Below are 26,024 nucleotides of genomic sequence, written 5' to 3' on the forward strand. Positions count from 1 at the left end.
TGTTGACACTTAAATGTAGAGACTATGACTGGTTAAGAGAGAGAGCAGGATGATATGACATGGAGAAGGAAGGTAGATGTGTGAAAAAAGACCAAGAGGAAGAGAAACAAGGCTGGGAGCGTTAGAAGTAGATTTAAGGTGTTCTATCATGCTGTAGATAGGAAGAAAATGGGGTAGAGTTAATCTTGAAGGAAGAGCATGTTAGTAATGTTCTGGAGGTACAGAGAGAGTCAGACAGGAGTTTGAAACTAAAAAATTGAAGGGCTGATGTCAGTGTATATGCCCCACAGATTGGATATCAATTAAGAGAAAGAAAAATTCTGGAGTAAGTTGGATGAAGTGATAGAGATTGTAAAATGTAGCTAGGCAGCATCAGATGATAGTCTGTCGGACAACTTTAGAAATCCAAAAGAAGAAGTGGGTGAAGACAGAGTCAAGGATTAAATGGTGGAAGTACAAGAAAGGAGAATGTTGAGAACTCTTCTAAACCACTCTCTGAGGTGTTTGAAACATCCTCTGGACAGAGGAAAGAAAATAAGGAGACTTGGTGATGTAATGAGGAAGTGCAGGAAAGTTTTCAAAGGAAAACAGCAAAGAAAAAGTAGGATAGTCAGGAAGATGCATAAAGTTGACAGGAGTACTGAGAGGCGCCATGTACAACAAAGAGAGAGGAGGAAAAACAAAGGCTTAAAAATCAGAATACCTTTATAATCCCTAAGGAAATTATGTGAAAATTAGAGTAAGTTGTATCGGAGGCAGGACATTAAGGAAAGAGAAAAAGACTTCCATTAATTGGGTGGGCTTTTGTTTTACAGATTGAAACCAAGCATAAAATGAAATAAAAAATCACAACTATAATAACTCAGGTGTATCACAACGTCACTCGTTCGGGGCTAGATAGTTATATTATCTCTGGATGAACGTGAAGCTCCGCCCCGGTCCAGCAGGGGGCGCTGCTGGTCTCGTCGCATTTCAAAGCTTAGATAAAAGCCTCCGCAGCTTCCTTTAGCACATTAAAAAAAAAGAGATAACGACAAAGGAGCGAAGGCAGAGCCGCATCTCGAAGGTAAAACCACAGAAAAAAATCTTCCTGTTAGGGACCTGTTATTTATTCTGGCGTATTTTAATCCGGATTTGTACTCAACACTGCTTCGTCTTTAGTATAAAAACACCGCACAGCTCTGTAACTCGCGATCACGTGTAATATCAGCTTCCCTAGCTAGCTCAGCTAACAGGGTTAGCAAGGCGGCCCCGGCTGAGGAGAGGCCCGCTGGCGGTGATGACGGTTTTCAGCTGTTTATTTAACATTTTGTCAGGAAAACAATACAAAGTCAGTGGCATCAGTTAGTTATTAGTAACCTGTTAGAGGCTCTCTCCTCGGTCGTCGAGGGTAGCTGCTGTTAACGATCTTTAAAGGACTGAAAGTTGTGATGATTTGACGCCTTTACTTTACTTTACCATCTTAGTAACGCCCCCCAGGCAGTTATGTTTGAAGTGATAAGTAAATCAAGTTTGGTTGTTGGTCCCCGGGACCATAAAATCTGTGTTGATGCGTTTGGAATCGCTGTATAATTCAAATCGTTTAAAATGTGTGAAAAGTTGTATCTGCAGTCGCATCCAGACACTGCTACAGCAAGTCACCTGAGAGATTATTTTTGAGTAGATATATAATATATTTATGTTATAACGACTAACCTGCCTACATTTTCGATGATTATATCAGTAACTCTTCTTACTACTGACACCGTAGTACTGCAGTCACATCATCTAGTTGATCTTCTGAGGGTACGTGAGGTCACATAGTCCGGTTTCAAGCTTCGGTCAGTTCCTCTCGCATTCAGTGATCCTTCTTCTATCGCATTTGGGGTGATGATATCTCTCCCTTGCCGTAGCACGTGTGTTGTACCTTGTCAATCTCTAGCTGTGAGAGCATAGGGGGGTCTAACCTAGATGGGAATCAAACGTGCAACTCCCGCTCCAAAGGCGTGAAGACCATCTGACTCTGCTAGATCAAACACACCTGGTGACCCCACAATAATAAAGGTCCGCTCAAGAAGAGATTGTGGCTGCTGGATCACTTTGACAATTAAAGAAGTCCGTAATCATATAATACAAATGTTTATTTCTGAAAGGTAAAATCTGGCACTTATACAGAACTTTATGGAAAAAGTTGACAAAGTAAATTTTTACAAATGTATTACAGCTATGCCACAAACATTTCAGTCAAGCTCCCTTCACCAGAGAGTAATTCAGTGTGCCAATAATCCAAATCAGTTTGATTTTAAGCCTTTATTGTCTGAAGAAATAAACTCTTAACATGTGGTTTTCAGATCCCTGAAGATACTTCGTTTAATGCAAAAGAAATGCACGACTATAAGGTAGGTTCTTGCGCCGTTATAACTTGTTGCCGGTCGTTCCTGCAGGTTGAAGCTGAGGGCCATGGCTCGTGGGCAGCAGAAGATTCAGTCCCAGCAGAAGAACGCCAAGAAGGCAGCAGAGAAGAAGAAATCTCAGGGCGCTGACCAGAAGACTGCAGCCAAGGCCGCCCTGGTCCACACCTGCCCTGTCTGCCGGGTAAGAAACAGCCACAGCTTCTGCCGAAGCTCGCAGAGGCCTTTCACCTTTGTTTTTAAAATGTTGATGCTTCATATTTTAAGATGTTAAAACAACCAGTCAGCAGCTGCATACGTCATGTGGCTGGGTTTGTGCATGTGAGAGACGAGGGAAACTCTTTAGAGCAGTGATTCTCACCAGCACTGTAGAGATGTAAGACAGGTTTGTCTGTATGCACTAATTTCAGTAATTGTCATAGGTTCAAGTTAATTGCATGGAGTTTATCGTAATGGTCACATAAATATCTCTGTTAAGTGCAACCAGGGCCAGAGATGGAAAAGGTCAGAGGTCATTTAGCTGGGTTTTTAAAATGTAGCTGTTCTGCTTACAGAGTCTGAAGTGATTGAAAGTGGAAAGTAGTTTGCATCCACTTTGGTAATTATTCAGCTGATGGCCACAGATTAGGTACGTTTGAACTTTCTTACCTCCTCAGGTTCATGTGCACATGTGAATTATTAAAGAGCAGGTGGATCAGTCCAGATGTTACACCTTTTTTTTTTTTTTGTTTAAAGGGTGTCATTTGACATCTTCCACTGTTAGGCTGTAGCTACAAGCTGCGACAGTCTCAGATGTTAATAACTTGTTAGCAGGATTGATTTTACATGAATTTTAGACAAGATTTTTTTTTTTGTACTGGAAGCTTTTTGGCTTCTGTTTGTTGTCTAATGTTAACCAATCATGGGAAGGCTTTACCTGCAGGTAAATGGTCTATGTGGAAAGCAAGAGAAACACAGTGGCTGAAATTAACTGTAGAAATTTGTCAGCTTAGCTTTTTAAAATCTGCATCCTAGTTTGAACTGTAAACACTGAAACACAAGACAGGAAACCAGGCTTGACTATCTTTCTGCCATCAGCACCGGAAACCCCAAAACTTTGAATTTCCCCCAGAGGCTCAGTCAGATGATAGCTGATAGTTTCAAACATTGTTAAACTCACAGTGCTGGTTGGTGCATTTTCGGTTAAGTATTCTTTAAGGGCTTTGCCCCCAGTCAGCAAACACAAAGTGGTCTGAAACACGTAAGAAAATAGTTTATCTGATAAAGATTTTCCTGGATCAGAATCCAAGTACAGTAAGCTTAACATACTTGGGTTAAGTAAGGCTGCTGTTGCCTTACTTAACCTGCTGTGCCAGGGGAAGTGAAGCCCTGTTAATGGTTGGAACGAGACCTTTTTGGTGTTTTGTTTCTCATGCTTTTACTGTCCTCCTCCTTTCAGACACAGATGCCCGACCCCAAAACCTTCAAGCAGCACTTTGAGAGCAAACATCCCAAGTCCCCCATGCCCCCCGAGCTTGCGGATGTTCAGGCATAAAGGACTGCTGACTGGACCTGAATCTGGGTGAGTAGTACCTGTAGTGTTTTAAAAAAAACAGTGTTTCCCACTCTCCAGGTTTCAAATTTAGACCAGAATTTGCTCTGCCAGGTTGCTTACTGGTCAGATTTGTGTTGTATGATGTTGGATGCACTACAAGTCCTCCTCGGACTGCAGCTGGCGTCGGTAGTCCTCGTTTCTGCTTTGGAGACCGGCTGTGAGTTGACGGGACACTCCAGTTGGAACCGAAAGCAGATTGAGAACTTTCTTGATTCTGTTTAAATTAATATTGGAGTGAAACTACACAGCAAACATGAGGAAACTGTGTTTAAACTGTAAACATGACCCCACAAACTGTTGCTTACAGATACACAATGACTACGGATTAAACATCGACTCGCGGCACCTGAAGGACGTTGGCGACGAACGCTGGGACCTCTCAGAATTCACGGACATCGGGTTGGGAAGGCGGGACGGGGCGGATGTGTGTATGTGCTGTGTACGTACATGTTTGTGTAAGAGAAAACAGTAATGATGGGGCAGGCGTACACCAGCAGCCCAATTTTATATTTATTGTGTACAACTACCTTGTTATCCCAAGTTGGGGAGGGGGGGGGAAGCAGAACCAGCAAGATTATCTGTCTGCTTACACTGAATCAAAATTGTGACTAATGACGGGGATCTGGAAAAGCTTCAATAGGATGTAAAATAAAATTTCTGAATGTGTGTCTACCTGACAGCCGGTTCTATTGAAACGGTGTCGTCCAATGAGGCGACGGCACATTCACTTCACTCCCACATGGACGTGGCTCTGCTGTCGGGTCAACTCTTCAGCTCTGATTTTTCTTTCTCTCCCCAAAAAAAATCCCAAAATCGGCTCCTTAAGGCGACTAAACGTTTCCTTTAACTTCCTGTCTGTATGGTCGGACTCCACAGCTTTGCCTCCTCCATGCTGCTGCTGCTCCACAGGTGTCCACACTCGGTAACACCTTACAACAGTACCTCACGTTAACCACACAGCAAGTCTATAACGCACTCTTTTTCAAATCTCTTCCACTTGGACTTCTCAGTGTCATCCTTCTTGGCAATAACACCCCCCATCTTTGTCCCGCCTCAGTTAAAGCAGGAGTTGTTCTGTAAACCAAACACGCAGCTCTGTGCTCAGCGATGCTTTCAGCTGTAGTTTGAAGAAGCTGTACGTAGCCCCAAAGGACTGAGAGAGAAATCATTTAGTTCCGAAACTGCAAAAGATAAGAGTTAAGGATTTTCTTTTTGGGTCTTCTTTAAATCACTAGCAAGCAAAAATAATTTGTTTTCACTGTAACTTTTTTTTTTACCCTTTTCAATAAATTGAAAAATGTATTTAATGTGATTGGTCTGCTCAGATGCCTTTTATTCTGCATGAGAATCGTTTTTGTTTTTAAATCAATACAGTTAGTTTTTGTGTGTATTACTCAGACTGTGACTATTAACTGTCTTTAACTCAGACTTGCTACTTCAAGCTAACATATAAAGAGGTTAAGTTAAAAGTTTGGGATGGATTTGCATGAAATTTTGTTTTAGAGGCGATGATTTCAAGACCATTTAGAAAATATCAACTAATCTGGATCCGGACTCAAAGCGAGGTGTGGAGCAGTCTTGGTCTGCTCCTGCTGAAATAAATGCAGTCTATTTAATTTAACATGAGTATGCAGATATTTATAGACAATAGAAGAGTTCTGGTAATAGACATGTTCTGGTTTGAATTATTAGTCTGAATAATGTTAATTGGACAGTCATGTGATCGGAGAGACACTGGTGACAATAACAGGTGTGACTCTGTAACTAGCAAGACTTAACAGCTTTTTAAGCTTAATATATTTACGCATTTGCAGCACTAACTAAATACAGGTAAATTCTCATGGTTGTTGGTGAGATACAGCTCAACAGTTTACTTATATAAAACATGCCTTCAGGATAAAATCTGTGTTATTGTTAAAGAATCGGAGAAACCGCAGAGCTCCAATTTGATTTTCGAGCAAACATAACGTGCTCCAGACCAGCTACGTGTTCAGCGTAAGTCACAGTTGTGATTTAGCCTTGCTAAAAGCAGCACTCACTGTTCCTCCACAGATTTACCAGGGTTCAGTCTAGAACCCGGTCCTCACATTTTCACCATAAAATAATTTATGATCCCAGCGTTTGGAGCACTGATGTTCTCGGCTTTGGGAGTGGCTACTGCAAATTCTCCAGTACACCCTACTGTTTCCACACCGGGTGGAATATTGCAGCTGTGTGCAGGACTGCTTATACATAAATGTGAAGGCACTTCCTCCGTGGAAAGCTCGTCTCTTCTGTCCTCCAGATGCATTTAAGGACTTGAGACATCCAGGCGTCAGGCTGATTTCCAGGTTTTAGGCAGGATGATAGAGACGCTGGTAAAAAGCCCATCATCACGTTTACTTTCACACCTGTTGAGACTCTGGTTTCACAGCAGCTGGCTTCAGATTGGACTCAGGTTACAACATGTTTGCATTTCACTTTAGTGGAATAACTAGGATTTGCTTAAAACTTGCAAAAATAAAATTAGATTATTTACACGCCTCAATCTCAAACTGATAATAAATGTACTGTTTATTTTATATTAACTGAATACAGTTTAATAATCTCTTCATATAGATTTTTCTTATAACAACAGTAGTGCTGTCAGTTAACAAAACCAAAAAAAATTATCAGGCATCACTGATGGATTTCCTACCATCTAAAATCATCTGCCTTCATGAGAATTTAAACCTTTCTGTAGTAAACTAAAGTTTGTGGTTTGATGCTGATAGATTAGCTTTTTTCAATTTGAAAATGTATCAAAATAAGAGAAATGCCCAAACATTTGCTCGTAACTTCCCTGAAGAAGCTAAGCGATGTTCAATGTGTACATTTATGCCATTTCTGCAATGTAATCGTGCGCCGCGAATCGATTGTTTTTGTGAAGCCAAAGAGTCTCGGAAAATGCTGAAACACTGACAAAGGAGAAATCTGCGAACTTTAACTCTGAAAAACAGGACCATTCAGACCTGCTGGATGAGATTTGTTGGTCCATCATCATCCAAACTGTTCATGTTTCTGCAGCGTCTGGAAAAATAAATCACCCTTTATACATTTTCTTCTAAGCGGGGCCTCGGCCACTCATAGACAGCCGCAGGTCTTGACCACCATGTTGCGATGCTTTTTGAGGATGACGTTGTTGTTGTCGTCGTAGAACAGGACGGAGATTGGGCTGAGCTTCGTGGGGGCGCAGCACGCTTTGGGGACCTCGTCAGGCTTCAGGATGTGAACCTGCCAGAGCAGAGTGAAATACAGTTAATGCTGTTATACTAAAGTATGTTTTAGATATGTAACAGAGAAGAGACAAAAATAAAGTCTATTATAATATTTAGGTATGTTGTAATCAGGTGTTTACAGGAGTTAGAGTCTGTTGGCAAGTTTTAAGGACTTTTATTTTACCAAGCTGTCCAACTGAGACCCAGATCTGTTCTGCAAGAGAAGCTGGTCAGTGTGGCAGCCATACAGACTCACAATATTACCCTTTCTTCATGGTACCCATCCCTCGAGCCTTTCTCCATTTGAAGCAATGAATTATCAGAGATTGTAACATCTGGTCCTCTTACTGAATCAGTTCGTGTTTCTTTTGTTATTTCAGTTAAATTAATAAAATAAAAGGAAATGCTCCTAACTGAAAAGATCCATTTCATACACTCCAAATTTGTCCAAACATTTGTGATTAGGATTTTCTTTCTTTCTTTCGCAACAATTGCCCACAACTAAAGAAAAACAGCCACATGCCTCCTTCACCACATTTATTACAGTGTGTAAATTCACAAACCATCGGCTACAAGTGCAGATCTTTCTGTAAAGTTTCTGCAATGTTTGTTAAAATAAAAACACTTCAGATCTGAAATCCCACATAAAAAAGAATGACTTGAAAAAGTAGTTCAGCTCTAAAAGAATGCAGTAAGAGACTGCAGAGGCGCAATGATAATATATCATAGGCACAAAAGTAGAGGCCACAAATCCACACCTGCGCAAACCCAGATGTATGCATCAGCGGTACTCAGTAGTGTTCAGGAGTTTACCCAGTGGCACATTCGGATGCAGGAGCTGGGACTGAACCATCAGTCGCCTCAGTGGGGTTAAGGTCTGGCTCTGTGATGGCCAATATGTGTTTGAAATGTTCCTCAATGATTCCGTCAGGGAAGCAAAAATCCACTGATGGAATAAACATGGTTGCTCATTATACTCAGGTGGTCAGCTGACCTCATTTTTTGGAAATGTGGTGTTAAAAATGCACAATGTTGTTTTTGTTGGTCGAGTAGTGCGTACACACATCACCATGACACACATCAAGCCAACAGGAGCAACAAATTGACTGAGATTACTACACGAGGGGCCCGCGGGGAAAGGTAACAAGCTTCACGGTGTTTATTTTATCTGTATCTGTATTCTGACATGGCCGAGGTCAGGATGTGATTGACTCGTGTGTACTGACCACTTGCTGGATGAGGGCGTGGTTGGTGGCGTTCATGCAGGCGCCCAGAGGATAAAAGCACTCTCCATCACAGTAGTACGCCGAGTATCCAGTAGGAGCCAAAACCCAGTCCTGAGCACAAAGACACAATTATAGTTTATGATACAGAAGCTACAAGTTTTATCTAATCTATAAAGAAATGTCACGTATGAGAGCGACACATGAGACGTTATATCAAAGATGATTTAACTTTTATAGGTCACTAGTAAACAGATGATTAACACCACGAGTAACAGGACTGACCTTCCAGCCCAGATCGCTGAAGCTGACGTAGAGTTCGTGCTTTTTACAGGGCTGACCTCTGTTTTCAGAATTACGTTCTGAAGGAACAACAGAAAAAAAGGTGAAAATTATTTGCACGATAAAACAACGAGTTAAAGGTTTCAACACGGTCATCAGTAAGGCCTGTAATCCCAGAGTGTGATTGGCCGGAGCCTGACCTTTGAAGTTGGGGACTGGGAGGTCGTATTTGGGTTTCTTCCTGCGGGGATGAGGTTTAACGGCTCGCGGCGGCCGACACGGGACCTGGTTCTCCCTGAAGAAGGTGACCATGAAAGGCTGCTTGGAGCGAGGGCCCCTCCGACCCACCAACCCAATCCACCCTCCAGCCAAGGAGCGGTCTGAAAGAAAAGTGTCTCGTTATATAAAACATATAAAGGTAAAGAAGCTGGCTAATAATTATGGAGACCTTGATACAGGGTGTTGACCTCCTGAGGCCACACCCTCCCTCATTACATAAATACACATCACCTGATCTGCTTAAGTCCAATAAGCGTTTAAGTTTTTACAGCTTGGAGTTGGAAAATATACATAAAAACTGTGATATGGTCAAAATACTCCCTACTCACCAAGCCCAGTATAAGATAAATACGGATTATTTTGAACTGACTCATGCAAAGCTACACTTGAGGAGTCCAAGGGTGAAGATATGGAGCTGGAAATGAAAGTAACATGACCTGTTTAAGTATTTTCCACTGATTAAAACCACAGGGCAGGAAAGCAGGAGATAGTTGGAGGTTACAACCATATAAGGCGAATTAATGGATCTAATGGCACTGATAGAAATGAGCATCGGTGTTGGGCCCAGAGGCGGACCCACCTTCTTCTGTCTCTACGTAGAGACGTATGCCCATGTTGCTGCGGGGGTGGACGAGCCAGTGGTTGGAGGCTGAGGTGACGTCAAAAGCCAGCCAGCCCTCCTGCCCTGCAGGTACCGACTGCATGTCCAACAGCACCAGCTCTGGCTCTCTGCAGGAAGAGGACGTATAGGAATTTAGAATTTAGAAGAACAGCTTGGTGGTTTCACATATTTTGATTGAGCATACAATCACCAAAATTAACTATATGGTCAAAGGTCTTTTGATCTTTTAGTTGTTTTACACTTTACGTAAAAATCTCTGCAAGGTTAGGATCTGAATGCTTCTTCCAGCTCTGGTGTTTTTCTCCAGCACACGCAAGTAAACTTTATCAGTCTAGACAATCGTAAACACTCGAGTCAGCCTGTATTTATCAGTTTGACAGATGACGTCCTTTACGGCTGTTATAAACAAGACTTCAGATGGTCTTATTTTCACAGACTGCAGCCAGGCTCGCGATCTTTGAATCTGTGTTTTCAGTGTTGCTTTGATCTGATTTGACCTGCTGATTTCATATAAGGTTATCGGTCTAGCTTTGTGTTTGAACCAGTTAGTGTAAAAGCAAAGTAGGGCTGAGGCACGGGGGGGGGGGGGTGTTTATAGGCTTATACCCATAAATTTAAAACAACATAAAGACGCTAAAGACAGGCTAAAGCGTCAGAAGGCCTAAAGCTGGCCGTGTGGGACTAAAATCAAGTAACTGAGACCAAGACTGAGAAGGAGAACTACCGTAAAGGAAGAAAGACATAAAAGTGAGAGGAAACCTCTGTCTATTCTCTCGTTTGATCTCGTAGACGGAGATGTGCAGCGTTCGGTTTGCCCTCTGACCCACCGTCAGCGTCTTATAGATACGAAACTCTGCCGCAGTCACCGTCTCACCCTTGGGGAGAGGGGTGAGGTCAAAACGAAACTCCTTCCAGTAGGGACGAGGCTGCAGGAGGTCACGCTCCTGCTCCACTGCACACGGAAAGAAAGAATAGGGGAGATTCATCAGCATGGCTTTTCAGAAGGAACAGATTTGTTTGAGAACTTTAAATAGAGTTAGATTGTAAACATTTAGATGATTTGACAGTAATGCTGAAGTATTTCAAGCATACATTCTGGAAGATGGAGGCACAGATGCTCAAGCATCATTCCTGGTCAGTGCATGCTGGTCCTGCACATTCATACAAGTTTGTAAATGAGGGCAGTTTCTTTCAGAACACCAGAATAAAGCAAACAATCAAAGAAAAAAAGGATAAACTAAATAATGCGATAAACAAAAACAAAAAAAAACTCAAACAAGGGGAAAAAAAGCTACCAGGTGAAGGTTTTTGGACCAACACCAGTCGCTGTCGGTGCCAACATCAGATTACAAACTGTTCCTGTTGTGCAAAGAACTGGGGGAAAATGGTTTCATCCAACCAGATCTGAACGGTTTGTCTGAGGAGTTTTAGTTAACAGCAGATGAAAGAGGAGAAAATGTGTGTAACTGTGGAGCATAAAGGAGCAACAAAAGTGAAGAAGAGGAGCAGCAGTGAGCTCATCAGGAAATGAGTCAGAGAAAAGGACAGAGGGAAACAGTGATGAAAGAACTATTCACATCTTTGTAACACAAGTAAAAGATCAGACAGAAAGGTGATCATTACAATTTATTCCTCATTATTTTTATTAATGATAATTTACTGCTGTAGCTGCAAAATGTAAAAGACAATTTAAACTACTGTAAAGTGCAAAAAAATAAAACAAATAACTATTATATCCTTCACACAGAAAAATCATACCAACTAACTGCACCCGAGAAGCAGAACTCAAGCAAACATTTCCCCCAAATGTATAAAAGACCGACGTGTTTCTGTTCGTAAGGTCGCAGTTTTAAAATTGCATTCTTTTATTGCCCACCAGGGGGCGACAGCGCTGCCTGCAGCTCCGTCTCGCCGTGACCCGATGACTCATCGGCTCAGTTGCCAATGGTGATTCCGTGATAAAGGAGGGTCATCCAGGGACTGTCAATTACAAATCAGGTGACTGCTCCCACCTTTTGTGGCCTGCACTACAGGCTGCACGTCTTAAACACATTCTTCTTAAAGGTTTCAACTATTTTTTCCTTCATAGTATTAAATAAATAAGCTGTTCGGTTCTGTCATTTATTCTTCTAGCGAGGAACAAGCGCTTCAAAATCATATAAACACTGGAAAATACAGAAAAAAGACAAATAATTACAGGAAAATGTTGTTTACTGTAGTTTGAATACAGTAAACACCGGTCATCCTCAACATTAATCTGAGGTCATATCTTTTGAGCACTTTCGTTTGTGAGCTAGGACAGTAATTAAAACTCGGTCTGATGTATCTTGTGGATACTCAAAAAGCCTTTGTTGAGTTCTTTAATTGGACAAAGTCTTTCTAGAAGCAGGCCCCGAGAGTCTGCAGCCACCCTGAGAGTGATCTAAGTTAACTAGAACCAGTCAGGTCGAATAAATACTGGTTAAAACTTTGCTCGGAAACACACCCTTTAAGAGCTTTTCCTCCCCCTGAAAGTTCAACTTCTCCCTCCATCTTCCCTGACATGACTTTTATTTACTTTATTTTTTAATCTTTAGTTTTATTTTGTTTGTATTCATTTGGCTTTTTAAGATTCATTCGATCTGCAACAGTGTGCCATGATCCTGGGCTTTGCAGCACAGCGTTGTTCTGAAATTAGATTATTTATGTTACTTCACCTGTCGGTGATTTTGTAACTGACGGCGATCAGCGAGTTTAACAGCTTCAAACCAGGAAGATTCGAACTTACAGTTTTTTCCTGGTTGCTTTGCTGTGTGAAGTCCTTTTAAAGCATAGCAGTTTTTCTCTATGAAATGCGTTAGCTTTATTTCTTCATGCAAGTCCTCACATGCACACCTGTTCTGCACTTTCTCAGCACAAAATCAAAGTATTTATCCAAGTACATGCTCCCGGGATCGCCTAGTGCCGACATTTATGACCGTTGTTATGATTTTTGTCATATTTTTTAAATCATAAAAATGTTTCTTGAATTTATCAGTTTACTTCACTCATAAAATGATCAATAATCACAAAGCAACGATTGAGTAAAATGCAACTGATTTATAAAATGAAATGTTTATTTATTCAAACTTGTATAAAATGAAAATTTACCAATCAAGTACAATTCATTTGATCAGATTCCAATAAATTACATTTTTACATATATTGGGGGAAAATGCCAGTTTTTAAAACTCACAGATTAAGTTGCAAAGACTCACTTTTAGTTTAGATTTGGGGATGGACAGTAAACCCTGATCAGAAGATCTACTGGTAACATTTGACTGTTTGGCTTTACAAACACAAACGGAGCCATTACGAGATTTACTGTATAAACTATAATGGTAGCTATAAATGACCACACTTGGTGACTTGAGGGTTCAGCTGAGGTGCCCTGCTGAAGGGCACATCAGGAGCTGCTGAGAACATGCGAGCATGAAAAGTCCTTCAGGGTTTGATCGTGACTCACAGGAGGAAACCCGAAACATGACACGAGGTGGAAAATGCAACTGAGGCCTGAATCTGTAAACGCAGAGGTGAGCAAGTGAACACACGCCCTCATACATCAGCACAGCGAGTGTGTGTGTGTGTGTGTGTGTTTGGGGTTTGGTCTACACACACACACACGCACACAGAGCATGTTAAATAGAGATACTCAGCAGAGGACACCCCTCATGGGTTGGGCGTGCGCATATCAGCACACACACACACACACACACACACACACACACACACACACAGCAGCAGTAATTAGAGACACTTAGTGCTCTGAACCGCAGCAGCTGCTCCGCACACACACCACTAATTGCAGCCCTGCCTGGTATTTTTAGTGTCGCTCCCTCCACAGCAGTATTTTCATCTCAATTCAGACCGTTGGCTTTTTTTGTGTGTCAGTGGGCCTTTAATTCTAACCAGCTGTGTCTTCCCATTACATATGCACAGACACACACACGCTCGCCTGTTTCATTCAGCTTACACGAACCACACGCACTGATTCGATTAGTTATTCGAGGAGCTGCTAAATATATTTGGTGTGTGGTTGGATGCTTCGTCTTTTTGTTGTGTGAAAGTTCACACACTCAGCCTGAGGTCTTTATTTCCTGCACGATATCTCGAATGTTCTCTGTTCGCCTGATGTGTTTTAGCCGCCCTTTTAAGTACGTTCAGTGAAGTTTTAAAGGTTTTCTCCAAAGGAAACTCTGTCCTGAGCTGTAGGTGATTATTAAAGATATGAGTCACCTCTGTTTACGAAATCGTGCTGCTTTGGGAGATGACACGCTATGCTTCTGCAGCGCCGACTGATAAATTTCAGGGTGCTTTTTCTTTTCCGTAGCAGAGCAGATTTATGTTTTGTTTCTGAAAAAGCAAACCTCTCATTTGAGGCAGTTCATTAGAGACCCCGAGCAGAGAGGGGGTGACGTTTCCCACGGTGAACTGGGTGCAGATCACCATCGAGCAGGAGGAAGGAAACCATCGGGAAGAGGATGTTTAATGTTCAGGCTCGGACAGATAGGCATCAGCGGGGCTGCGCTGTCGTGTTGGTGGACGCATAAACATCCACACACGGAGGCCAAGAGGCAACTTTCAGCAGTATATTGTTTTCGGTATTAAATGTTATGAATTTTCTTAATGGATTAGTTTTTTGTTTGGGCTGCAAAATGTTAGAAAACACTGAAAATTCCAAATCAGTTTTTCATTTCTGTTCAGCTTCACTTTCCTTTCTCTGAACTGTATAAACATGTTTAGGGTCAGTTTAGTGTGTACATGCTGGGTGGTCACTGTCAGGGCCATGTCAGTTAACATATAGTACAATATAAACACAATCTTCCTCATGCTGGTCGTGTTGCAACATTTAACCAAACTGCATTAGTATTTTTTTAACCACATAGTATCATTTATTCCCATAAAATCTATAAAAATGTTTTTGTTTGCTTGCTTCTTAAATAATATAGTTGCTTAGAACCTTTGTTGGTGATGGTAAACTACATGAACTCATGTAGTTTACATGAACACTTTCTTGGTGATGCTCTGTTTTTGTCCCCTATTAATTGACCTCCATCGAGTTCACGCTAACCAACATTTCTCACCATAATTAAAAGATGGGCATAATCAGTGTGAGCATCTCTGTTTTTAAAAACGACATCATGAGAGAGAGAGAGAGTGCAGTGACTTTTCAATCACACTGTAAACAGCTGCAAACCTGCTTTATTGACCTTTTTTATTGTAAAGGGGACATAATTTACCAAATTGACATCATGTAATATTCGATGAGACTTTAATTTAATGATCTTGACCATAAACGTATCAGGAAAGTGTTTACTGGGGTCATAAATAAAGCCAGAAGCACGGTGGTTTTACAACCCAGTCTTCAGCAACAAGGGGAGTCGCCCCCTGCTGTCCATTAGAAAAAAAATGCAGGTTTAAGACATGCTCTCTTCCACAGCATGTCTTTTATCCTGTCTTCCTTCTCTCACCCCAAGTTTCTTCCTGTTAACCGGGAGTTTTTTCTCCCCACTGTCGCCAAAGTGCTTGCTGATAGGGGCTCAAATGATTGTTGGGTTTCTCTCTGTATGTATTATTGTAGGGTCTACCTTACAATATAAAGCGCCTTGAGATGACTGTTGTTGTGATTTGGTGCTGCATAAATAAAACTGAATTGAACTGAATTAAGGCTCAACCCAGCAAAATGTCTGAACTAAACTAAAAATAACAATAAACTTAATTTCATATGCAACTACAGTTAACACTATATTTTAATGATAATTACTAACTTCCTGCTTGAACGTATTGAAGATTATGCCCAGTTAATCCATGCAGCCATTATTAATGAAAGCTGAGTAAAATGATCTAAACAAAGGACATTAAATACGTGGATCTGCTTCAGAGTGTGGATAAGAAGCAGCCAATAAAGGGTTTAATTCAGCCCACTGGGTGGTTGAAAAGATTTATATGAAGAGAGGTTTACTTAAAATATACTTCTTAGTGGCTCATAGTCCGTTTCTGTCATGTCAAAGCTGTCTTACAGATAAATACTCAAAGTATGGCAGGCCTTTATAGCTGACAGATCTGCAAAGGAACTGTGGTGAGGTGTTTGACTTCCATAATAATGTTTCTGTGTGATTTCGACTGAGTGTGGAGAAACAGACATTTCAGGCTGTTTCATTCTGAACAGATGGTTCAGGATGTATTTCTTTACACCAAAGGGAAACAGACTGGAGATGTTTTAGGTTGTTACGGTGTTTTGGTGGTCTGGACCACATGTTCAGACAATCCCTAAATTTTGATTGGCTGCAGTTTACAAAAGTCCACATAAATCTGCTAAGACACGAGCTGAAACAGAGATGTGAGGATCTATGAATGAGTTCCTGCTGAAGCCCAAAGATGATCAGCAGGCAGAAGAGCAGCGTTTTGTAGCCAAACCACAAAACCACAAAAAGGCAAAAACTGTCCTGTCATTCAAACCTGATGATAAACAGCGTTCCTCTCTTTAAGCTATAAGGAGCAGTCCAAAGCTTAGACCGTTTAGTGATGCCAGATGAGAAGACCGATGCCACAGCTTTACCTACAGATGTTAGAGAATGAAAACTGGAGGGGGAAACATCTGGGCTGGTTCAGTTTCAAGGTAATAAAATCTACTTGATGCCAACTGTGACCCTAATTATTACCAATTAACACTTTAGATCTTGTTTGTTTAATGGCTATAATAAAACGAAACTCAAACCTAGAGATGCACCAACATATCAGCAAAACACTGCCATTGGTTTTGTTGGTAATTCGATCACAGTTACTGCGATGAAGACTTTAAAATGATTCAGTTATTTTTCTTGAAATTTCTTTGTTTCTTTGACATGGGAGAAATATGAAGACAAACAAAACAGAAAGACAACTTCAGAAAACTCTGGCACATCTATCAGTTACATTTTTCCTGTAAATATCTAAAGAGGCTGAAGCTCCAGAAACACTCGTGGCTTTCACCGGGGTCAAGAAACATCAGTACCTGCTGAGAATGACATTTCCTGGTTTTAAATGTCTCGCAAGTCTTGCTTTCACAAACATTTACCTGACCGTTTCATAAAGCCAGTTCTACTGGCCTTTTTGATTCTAATGAGGACCATAATTTACAAAGTGAACATCGCGTTGTATTAAGTAGGACTTCAAATTAGAAACTGAGAACATTAAATCATCAGGAAAATGTTTCTTGAAGTCAGAAATCAGGTGAAAAGTAGGGCTGTTTATCTATAGACTTCTACAGTAAGCAGAGGAGTCGCCCCCTGCTGGGCATATGAAAGAATGCCAGTCAAAGACACTTCCAGACCTGGACGTTAGGTGCATATTTTATATATCAGCTACGGTTATATTAAACGATTAAAGGTACATTTTGTAAGTACTCGCTGCAGAATTTAACTAAAATGTTTACCACCAGGGGGCAGCATTTTACACAATTTTCCCTCAGGTTTTACATCACACCAGGCTGCCATTGTGCAATTTCTCATTGACTTACATGTTATATAAAGGTGACGCTGATTCACTGCACCATCTTGTGGTACAAATTGGTATTACACAAAAGAAAAGCATGGCTCTAGTTTAGCTACACCTGGTAACGCTTCACCCAGTCGCTGATGTTTTGGACATAAAGTCATTGTGTTGATTGCCTTAGTTTTAGGAAAACAAGTACCTTTAACAGTTTTATGACTCACCCAGGTTGACGAAACTCATCACCGTGTCAGCCTCGCTGACTACCGTCCCCAGCGGCGGTGTGTGCGTGCTGAGGGTCGGCAGGGCCCCGCGGTTGACCTGAGGAGTCCCTTTAGATGACCCCTTGAAAGGTGTACTTGCAATAATCTCATTGCCTTCATCCTCATCAACCGACATGGCGTGGTACAGGTCCAGCATGAAGAGCGGCGCAGAGGATGGCGGTCGCAGCGGAGGATGGGGTCTTGGTCTCCCCGGGAGACCCAGGATGGTCAGGATCTCCTTCTGCATCTCCTTCTTCTCTCGTCCACTAAGCTTCCGGAAGCTGGAGGGGACCACGGCCTCGGCCTGCTGGCTCCACAGCGAGAGGGAGAGCAGGAGCAGCAGGGAGAGGAGGAGCAGGGTCCAGGGGTGGATGGCGGACGTGGATCTGGCGCTCCCCGTGTGCGTCCGTGTCATCTTGGTGAAAAGGCAGGAGAGGCTGTAAGAGACGGCCGAGGCCATGACTGTAGTCTGCCCCCGATTCTTCTCAAAGTTTCCCCTCACAAATAATCCACTTCCCTCCTCGCGTCCTCTCTCACCTCCACCAGTGTGACCAGCCTGACCACCACAGAGTGCCTTCTGCTCGCTCCTGTTTATGCCCCGACTGCTTCAGAGTCACCACAGACAAATACAACCTTGATTTATGCCCAATGTGTTTAGAAAACAGCTGCCTCTGGACAGGATGTGTTTACAGCCTTAAACTGCCTGTTTATCCCTCCCTGCCTCCCTCTTCTACCTTCTCTAATCTCCTCTCATCCACTTCTCCCTCACCTCTCAGCCGTGGAGCAGGAGAAGCAGAGATAATGAGAGTGAGAGCATAATTACAAGCTTTTCAGATGTGTTTTGGATATAGACAAACAATGCCCCTATGGAAGATTGCTCGAGGCTTTGAAGTTGTAAACTTGCAGGATGGAAAGCAATTTCAGTGATGAGCAGGTGCTGCAGAAATTGGAGTGAAACCGGAGAGCTGTATCATCAGGTTAGCTCCGACTTTTTCTCCACCGCACAAGGAAATGAAGCTCGCACCTGCAGTGAGCCAAAGATTAACCCGGGATACCTCACGAGGACCATCTGCTGACGAAAAATAACTTCTGGAAACTTTTATCCAGTCTTCCGTGAGCACTTATTCATTCATTCAAGGCTGCTCGCCTCCCACACGTCTCTGGGGTGCCAGATGTCTCTCTTAATCCACTTTATAAAAATTGTTTCCTGACTGTAAATCCTTGAGAGGGGTGAGAGGTTTCTCCTGCAGTCCTTCGCTCAGCGTGAGCTGTGCAGCGCTCTGAGTGTTTGAAGCCTGAACAGTTGTTCAAGACCAGAAGGGAGTTTCCCTCCCAGCCTCTGCCTCTCCTCCTCTTTCAAGTCCTAAAACTTCTCTCTTGTCCTGCTTACATCTCGTCAACCTCCCCTCCCAGTGGTCTCTTTGGGAGACCTCATCTCTCTCCTCCTTACCTCCACCCATCTATCTTTTCATCCTCTTATGACTGCTTCCTTTCATTGCTACTCCGCTTTAAGTGTCTGGCTGCCAGCTGCCTTGTTTAATGCTAAAACATCTCTGTTCGCTCGGTGAGTCAGAAGTCAGGAAGTCAGGGAGAAGCATTTCTTTACACATGTAACCCTGCACAGAGATGCCAAACTGACGGAAAGGTCGTAAAATAATAATATCAAGATAAAAAGGCAACGTTTAAAAAAATAAACCTTTTTAGAAGTTAGCAACAAGTTAACTTTAAATACACCTGCGAATAAAATGATACCCTATTTTAGTTTTCACTGATGGATTCTGGTTTTTTTTTTGGCTCTTTTTCAACAAAAACAACGGATGAATAATGACTGTGAATGAAAGTGCCAAAAACCGCATTTCCTCTCATGGCCACGTGAGGCCGGCTCTACAAACTCAAACTAAAAACTGTATAAAATCAAAGCTTCTCAGTCATCCAGGCTATGGTTGTCTTAAATGGTTAAAATGATGGCAGCTGGACAACTTTGTGGTTCATGAAGACGTCTCACCTCTCGTCCAAGAGATTTACAACCTGATGGAGAATCGTAAGGGCGTGGGAGGTGGTCCTGAGAGTCGTTGGCCCACCCTGTAATCTTCTGAGTCATTAGGAGTCACATGACCCAAGGCCAACCTGGCACCTAAAGGAGAAAGGACACTCGTTAGAGGATGCTAATCTTCACAGTTTGGACCAAGAAGGCAGATAGTTTGACAGAGTGAGGTGGTGGTTGACAACACCGACTATCAGACACCCACCATACTGTCTTGAGATCATTTTCTGGACGATTCAGCCGCCACTCACATCTACACCCACATGATCTTAGTAAGTCTCATGATGGCGGGTGGGCAGTGTCTCACAAAGGCTTCAAGTTGAGACATCGTCACAAATTAAAAAGATTAAGCCTCTGAAAGGTTTACTTGGTTTATCTGGACAGCATGAAGGATGAACTCTAAAAAGATCTCAGCAAATATAGATGTATGAACCTATAATCCACGTTTACAGGCAAACCTTGCTGTTATACCCTCCGTTTCCACTGCATTTTATTTCAACTTGAATCCTTTCAGTTCACTTCTGTGAGTTGGATGAATGTTTGTTTCCCTCTGTTGCCAGTTTCAAAGCTCTAAAATCTCCAACATCGATGTGTTATCTTGGCTCAGAATTAACGTCTAACATAAGTCTGCTTTTTTTCTGAAGCTGCAGGTTTCCCGTTAAGCTATTCATTAGTTCACAGAGCCTGTCGTGCAGCAGGCCTAATGCAAACACACTGTGTGCATGTGTGCGACTCTAAATCAAAAAGACTTGGAGGGAAGAAGTGACTCAAATATAGTAGTGAGGCTCAGGCCTGTGCCAGCTCGTGTTTGTGTACTCTTTGCTTCAAAGCGGCCTGGTACTTGTGGTCACTTTGAAAGGCATGAATAACACTGACCAAACCAAAGTGACCACGGTTCATTCTGTCCTGGCCGAAAGGGCGAGTCCCAAATGCCAGGAATTAACGCTCTGCCCCATTTTGTTTTCTTTTGCTCTTCACATCTGCAACTTTATGGAAGCCTCGTCTGGAGAGATAAAGGGGAGGGGGAGAGGAGTGAGAGGAGATGAAGAGGCGGAGGTGAAAGAACAAACAGGGAGTTAAAGAGGAGAGAGAGGAAAAAAATGTGCCCGAGTGCCCTCAAAACCATACAAACCCAGCATAAATGAAAAATGACATTCCTGCGAGACAGAAGTGGTGGAACAGAGCGAGGACTGTCATCAGAGGGAGCAGTCTGGGATGACAGATGGACTGCAGGCAGGACGGGCGTAGATGGATTGAGAGTGGACAGAAAATGAGAGGAGTGCGAGTGTGAGTGTACACACAGCTGCAGAGGGTGGACTCAGACCTCATCATCTCCGGTGGAACCACCAAATAAACAGGACGGAGTTATTTTCAAATCCTCCATCGCCGTCTCACACCGACACAAACTGGGGAGCTTGAACACGACAAGAAACACATCAGGACCGAGAGGAGGGAGCTCAGATTATTGAGATTACTTACTCCACCACCTCCTCCCCTGGGGTTAGCGACTCATCGTGTACAGGAGAGACGATCCAGTCGGGCGTGCCCTTATCTGTAACAGCGTAATTACCTAAGAATGTCCGGTGTCTGTGGGCCGCTGTCTGCATGAGTGAGTGAGTGAGTGTGGGCACGCACATGCAAACCAGAGAAATCGGAGACTTAAAGGCCTTTTCCACTAATTAGACTAGAAATCCTTAAATAAAAACTAATGATAACAAAAAACAAGGAAAACAAGCTGGAAACATCACTTTAAGACCTGAAAAAAAGTCAGTGTACTCACAAAAATACCCCTAACTGACCAAGTGATGCTACCCATCTCACAAAATCAGCAGACTTTCATTTTTAATATCATGTAAATGAAGAAATATTATCCATTTATCGAGTGCAGTTATTATTTTTTTAAATGGTCAGTCATTCAGTGCAGGAGTATCTGACTCTCTGGTCTTTGGGAGTTTGAATTTAGGTGGGCGGGGCTAGTTAAATCCATGCATAAAAGCCACACGGCTTCCATTCTTGCAGTGCAGGGGTCTCAAACTTCAATGAGCTGTGAGCCACTGCTGGCACGGTCACCTCATTGTTCATGCAGTACAAAAAGACCCCAAACAAACAAGAAAACTCCCACAAATATTTCCAAAAATCTAGTGTTTTGTTTTGTTAATTTTTCAAATATTGTGTAACAAGACAAAACTGCAAACGTGAACACATTTTTTCTCTCACCTCTTACTGAACTGAAGCTTTTCATTGAACTACTAAATAAACCAATGGCTACTCTTTCTGGCCAGACACGTGGCAGCACTTCTGCTATAAATTTGTTTGTATTTAACAAAACAAAAATGCAGACATAAGTGTGCACGTTAGTTTTGGACTCTCTCACTGAACTAACACGGCCAATCCCTCAACACGTTTGTGCTCTCTGCTCATGTTGCCTTCATATTAAATCATTTTTTACTTTTAAAGACTTTATTTTAACATTGCACTCAACAATACACAAATCCTCCCTGACAAAAAAGTTACTTCTGGGGCCAAATTGCATTACATTTCTTCAGGTCAATATAAGGGCCGCAAGTAGGGGTGAGGTGGGCCGCAAGTGGCCCCTGGGCCACAAGTTTAAGACCCCTGTTGTAGTGTAAAGAGGTATTTTGGGAGCAGATTTAATAAACTGCCCGTTTACAGATCAAATGATCAGAGTACTCTTGCCCTTAACAACAGTATGGCTCTTATTTCTTTATGACCAGAGCTATGAGAGAGTCCTGGCACTCAAACATCCCAGCTCAGTTGTGCAGTGGGGCAGATTTGGTGCTAGCAGAATAACCTCCAACTAAAACCTTATCTTGGGGCAGCTTTTAAATCAGGTTCGTCCAGTGATCATAAACGTGAAACCTTTATGTACGGATGATCATTAAAATTAAAGTTACTTTAGATGTTTAATGCTTTAAATAAGTGAACACACACATATTAGTGTTGCTTCTAGGACTTTGGATAAGATTAAATACCTCGTAGAGATCAGGAAACACCTTTAAAGGGGTTTTGTGTAGTTCATGCATTAGAACACACAGAACAGCAGAGCACTGAGAATTTTCTATGATTTATGATTGCAAAGTCTGAAATTTACAGCAAAGTAATCTGCTGATGCATATGAGCCACATGTTTGATGCCCCTGACCTGGTGCATAAATCAGGGCTTCAGTTCAGGTTGGAGTTGTTGGGACCGGTGACCTCTTGCTTATATTAATAATAACTAATAAGTTGTGGGTGCTTCGGGTCACATTCACACATCAAACTCGGCTGCTCTTACATACACAGACGCAAAAGACGAGGTTTTACTGCAAGCATAATTTTAATACAAAAACAGAACAAAAAAATTGTTTATAATTTTAGTTTTTTTTTGTTGTTTTAATTTTACACAAGTGACTCATAGTAACACCCCCTCCCCTCCCTCCATGTTCTTATCACACAGAGTAGCACAGCATCAAAAGGTGGTGGACTCGTCTCCCGATCCCTCCCCCCTCAGAGAGACAATAAATAAATAAAAATCACCTTATGATGTCTTCTTCTTCTTCCTTATTGTAAATTCATTAGTTTTCATAAACTTCATCTCTTACACCGAGATAACACAGAGACAAACTCGAGCCCCGCCAAAGATGGAGCATTTGGAAAAAAAAAAAGAAAAGCCTAGAAGAAGAGACGCTGGGGAGGGACACGAGGGAGGACGCCCGCTCTCATTGGTCCGCTCAGCCCAGGTCCCCTGTCATTCATATTTGTAGTTCTCTCTACACATGAAGGGCAACCCCCTTTGGTCGTGGTCAGGAAAACTGTAGTCATTAGCTTTAAAGAAAATGTAACAAAAAGGCTGCCACTAGAATCAGCGACCTAGTGAATGATGTCATGTTACAACAGAGTAGAAACACACGTTACACACAGATCACGTCGAAACAGCGGAGTGGGCATCTTCTCGGTACAAAAAAAGAGAAAAAAAACTTTCACCATAATACTAAATCACTCTCTGCCAACGGTGATATGACGTGAAAAATAAATAGATCTTTCTCTCAAGCTAGAAAACAAAACTGGATTATAAATTAACCAGAAAACAACGAGAAGAAAAAAAACAAAAGACATTCGCAAATTAAACGTTTGCATACAGTGACTCAAGTCATTGACCTTTATTCTTTCCTATAAGAAAGACACACGCGACACACACATGCGCGCACACACCTTTTGAGTTTGAGAGTGCGCGTATGTGCTGCTGGGCTGCAGAGGAAGAGACAATTAGTGCATGCTGGTTGTCGGACTCTCCGAACGCGCTCGTTTACGTCAGGTTACGCATGTCGTGTATTGTCAGTAATGTGCTGTTAGTTGAGTGTGTCGCCATAAAAATAGTCCTCTCTATTGCCAGTTTGTGATTTCTTATTTCTGTGTGTGTCGGATTGTAACGCAGACATGTGACAAAACCGCCGAGACGCACACCCGCGAGGCCCGTCTTAACGTTCCAGCGGTCGGGAGGAGTCGGCTCTGCGGCGTTTGAGTGTGTGAGAGTTTGCCCTCAGCTGCAGCAGCGCCACCGCCGATCCTCCGAGTCTGAGGTTGGCCGCTGTGGGAGCCAGACAGCGTTTCCCGCCTCCGTAGATCTGCTGAGGTGACTCTTTTTCTCGCCAACCAACGAAGCGACATGGCAGTCGTTGCATATTTTCTTTTTTAACTCATCGCTGAGGCATCTGGCCCACAAGCCAAAATAATAACCCACAAATTCCTTCTTTTTTTTTTTTTTTTTTCCTGAATGCCACTTGAGCTTTTTTTGTTTTTGTAGCTGTGGCGGCGGCGGTGGCGGCGTGTCCCACTCCCTGCACCGGCTCTGTGTTAAAATGTGTGTTTGTGTGTCTGATCGGGACAGGAGTTTGTAACACAAAGTAAGGCAGCATCACATCGGGTCGGTCTGTGTTTGGTTCCTCGCTGGTGGGGAACTTCTGAAAGACGAAGCAGGAGACTGGAAGGCAAACTGGGGTCGCTTCTTAAAGGGGAACAGTCTTTTTTTTTCACCCCACAGACTCTGGCCTGAGACCGCCAGACCAGAATCTTCTCCTCTTGTGCAGGTTTTCAGTCGGCTGGGGAAAGAACGAGACGGAGATTCACTCAGCTCATCCACCTCCTTCTTTCTCCTGGAAAGTATCAGTCATAGTGCACACATTCTAGACAAGCCCTATGGATGGATGCTCAGAGTGACGCTGGTACACCCAAAATGGCAGATAATAGTGGCCCACCCACTGCAAGTTCCTCCAGTTTCTCTGTGGGTGGGTTTATTTCTTCGCAGATCCCGGGGTTTTTGGGCTGGGGGTCTTCTTGGAGATGGTGGGGATCTTGGAGGGTTTGGCCCCACTGCCCGGTCGTCGCGGGGTATCTGAAGTGTCGGAGCAGACGGACCGAGCGTCCTGGAGCTCTGATGCGTCTGAGGCGTCGCTGCCACGGCGACTGCTGGCCCTGCTGCCGGCTCGGCTGCCGGCTCGGCTGGTGGGACCGCTGGCTGTGGACCCCCCTCGCTTGGGATCTAACAGGAGAAAAGAGGGAAACGAGAAAAAAAAAGACAGTAAAAATGTGCTGACAAAAGCAGAGCATGCATTTGTGCAGATTCACATTTAGTTTGCAGCACTGTGGCTGTGGAGGCTGCCATGTCTGTGGGTTGGCCGAGACCACAGACTGCATATACAAGATAGACGCAGCCTCTTTGATGTCACCCAGTGGTTTGTGAATTTTCTTTGATCTTCAACCACAGCTGTCAACATCTTGGCTTTTTGTGGGGTCAGAGTAGCCATATTTGTACGAAAAGGGCAGACTGCTGCAGACTGTTGGCTAACAGTAGCTAGCCTGGTTTGTAAGCTTAATTTATGGACTAGACACAGACACCCAATAATGAATCTTAACAAGCAAATAAAATACTAGTATTTCACTCTCAGTAACAACCTGTGCATAAACCTTTTGGACATGGCCTATTAGTGCAATTAAGCTATTATTATTTGACATATAACCGCGTTAAAATGCTGCAGAAGTTACCGAAATAATTAGTCTACTACAACATCAACAGGTGACTTCACAACATAAATCACTCAGTGAACAGCTGCCATGAAGGGGAAAACTATGACTCATGTTTCTTTCTGCTGTAACGCTGGACATTTTAACCCTGGAGTGCATGGAGGCTAACTCACTTCAGGGGACAGCCTCCAAGTGGCCGTTAGAGGAACTGCAGTTTTTGGCATTTTTACGTTTTAGTCTCAGATGTTGACACAAATTTAAGAGTAGAACTGAATTCAGTTATCTGAGAGTAAATATCTCAGCAGCAACAATGCTGTGAATTGGCTGTGAATTAACACATTCGCTGACGTCTGTTGGTCACAGAAGTAGGAATTTTAAAACCTGCCCTGCATTCAAGGAGAGAAGCCCCACCCACTTTACAATCAAACCTCCTGGTAAGTCTGGTCTTAGCAGGGACAGGGGCTTACTTTGAACTGTGAGTCCTGCAAAGCTAATCTAGTAGAGTTAATGAATAAAAATATAGAGCTTGCAATTAGCAGGTCTTCCTTAATGAAGTAGATAAGTAGCCAGGACACATGGCTGG

General features: G+C 42.7%; 3 protein-coding genes across 10 annotated transcripts in view; 1 reads left to right on the forward strand and 2 right to left on the reverse strand.

Moving 5' to 3' along the window:
- Nucleotides 1–983: 983 nt before the first annotated feature.
- Nucleotides 984–5,296, forward strand: LOC146682592 (transcriptional regulator ZNF706). 2 transcript variants are annotated; one of them, XM_085445160.1, is made up of 4 exons: nt 984–1,066; nt 2,424–2,574; nt 3,829–3,951; nt 4,292–5,296. In XM_085445160.1, the coding sequence occupies exons 2-3, from the start codon at nt 2,440–2,442 to the stop codon at nt 3,922–3,924; spliced, it is 231 nt and encodes a 76-aa protein (XP_085301286.1). In that variant the 5' UTR covers nt 984–1,066; nt 2,424–2,439; the 3' UTR covers nt 3,925–3,951; nt 4,292–5,296. The 2 variants fall into 2 exon arrangements, with proteins under 2 accessions (XP_085301286.1, XP_085301288.1); XM_085445162.1 differs by lacking the exon at nt 984–1,066 and adding an exon at nt 1,392–2,043.
- A 1,223-nt stretch (nt 5,297–6,519) lies between these two features.
- bmp8a (bone morphogenetic protein 8a) lies at nt 6,520–18,806 on the reverse strand. The gene is made up of 7 exons (XM_085445159.1): nt 17,339–18,806; nt 10,386–10,578; nt 9,585–9,733; nt 8,926–9,105; nt 8,729–8,805; nt 8,447–8,557; nt 6,520–7,236 (listed from the first exon to the last, which is right to left on the reverse strand). The coding sequence occupies exons 1-7, from the start codon at nt 17,835–17,837 to the stop codon at nt 7,087–7,089; spliced, it is 1,359 nt and encodes a 452-aa protein (XP_085301285.1). The 5' UTR covers nt 17,838–18,806; the 3' UTR covers nt 6,520–7,086.
- Nucleotides 18,807–24,156: 5,350 nt separating this feature from the next.
- macf1a (microtubule actin crosslinking factor 1a) overlaps nt 24,157–26,024 on the reverse strand; it is a 224,494-nt gene continuing 222,626 nt past the window's right edge. For all 7 annotated transcript variants that reach the window (XM_085446515.1, XM_085446511.1, XM_085446513.1 and 4 more), the window contains one exon: nt 24,157–24,959. In XM_085446515.1, coding sequence (XP_085302641.1) covers nt 24,712–24,959 — 248 coding nt within the window. In that variant the 3' untranslated portion in view covers nt 24,157–24,711. The remainder of the gene's footprint in view (nt 24,960–26,024) is intronic.

The sequence above is a fragment of the Copadichromis virginalis genome, linkage group LG22, assembly GCF_057382275.1.
Source record: "Copadichromis virginalis isolate Kocher_CV1m ecotype Utaka linkage group LG22, C_Virginalis_male_GT1.1, whole genome shotgun sequence".
In the NCBI taxonomy this organism is placed as follows: domain Eukaryota; kingdom Metazoa; phylum Chordata; class Actinopteri; order Cichliformes; family Cichlidae; genus Copadichromis; species Copadichromis virginalis.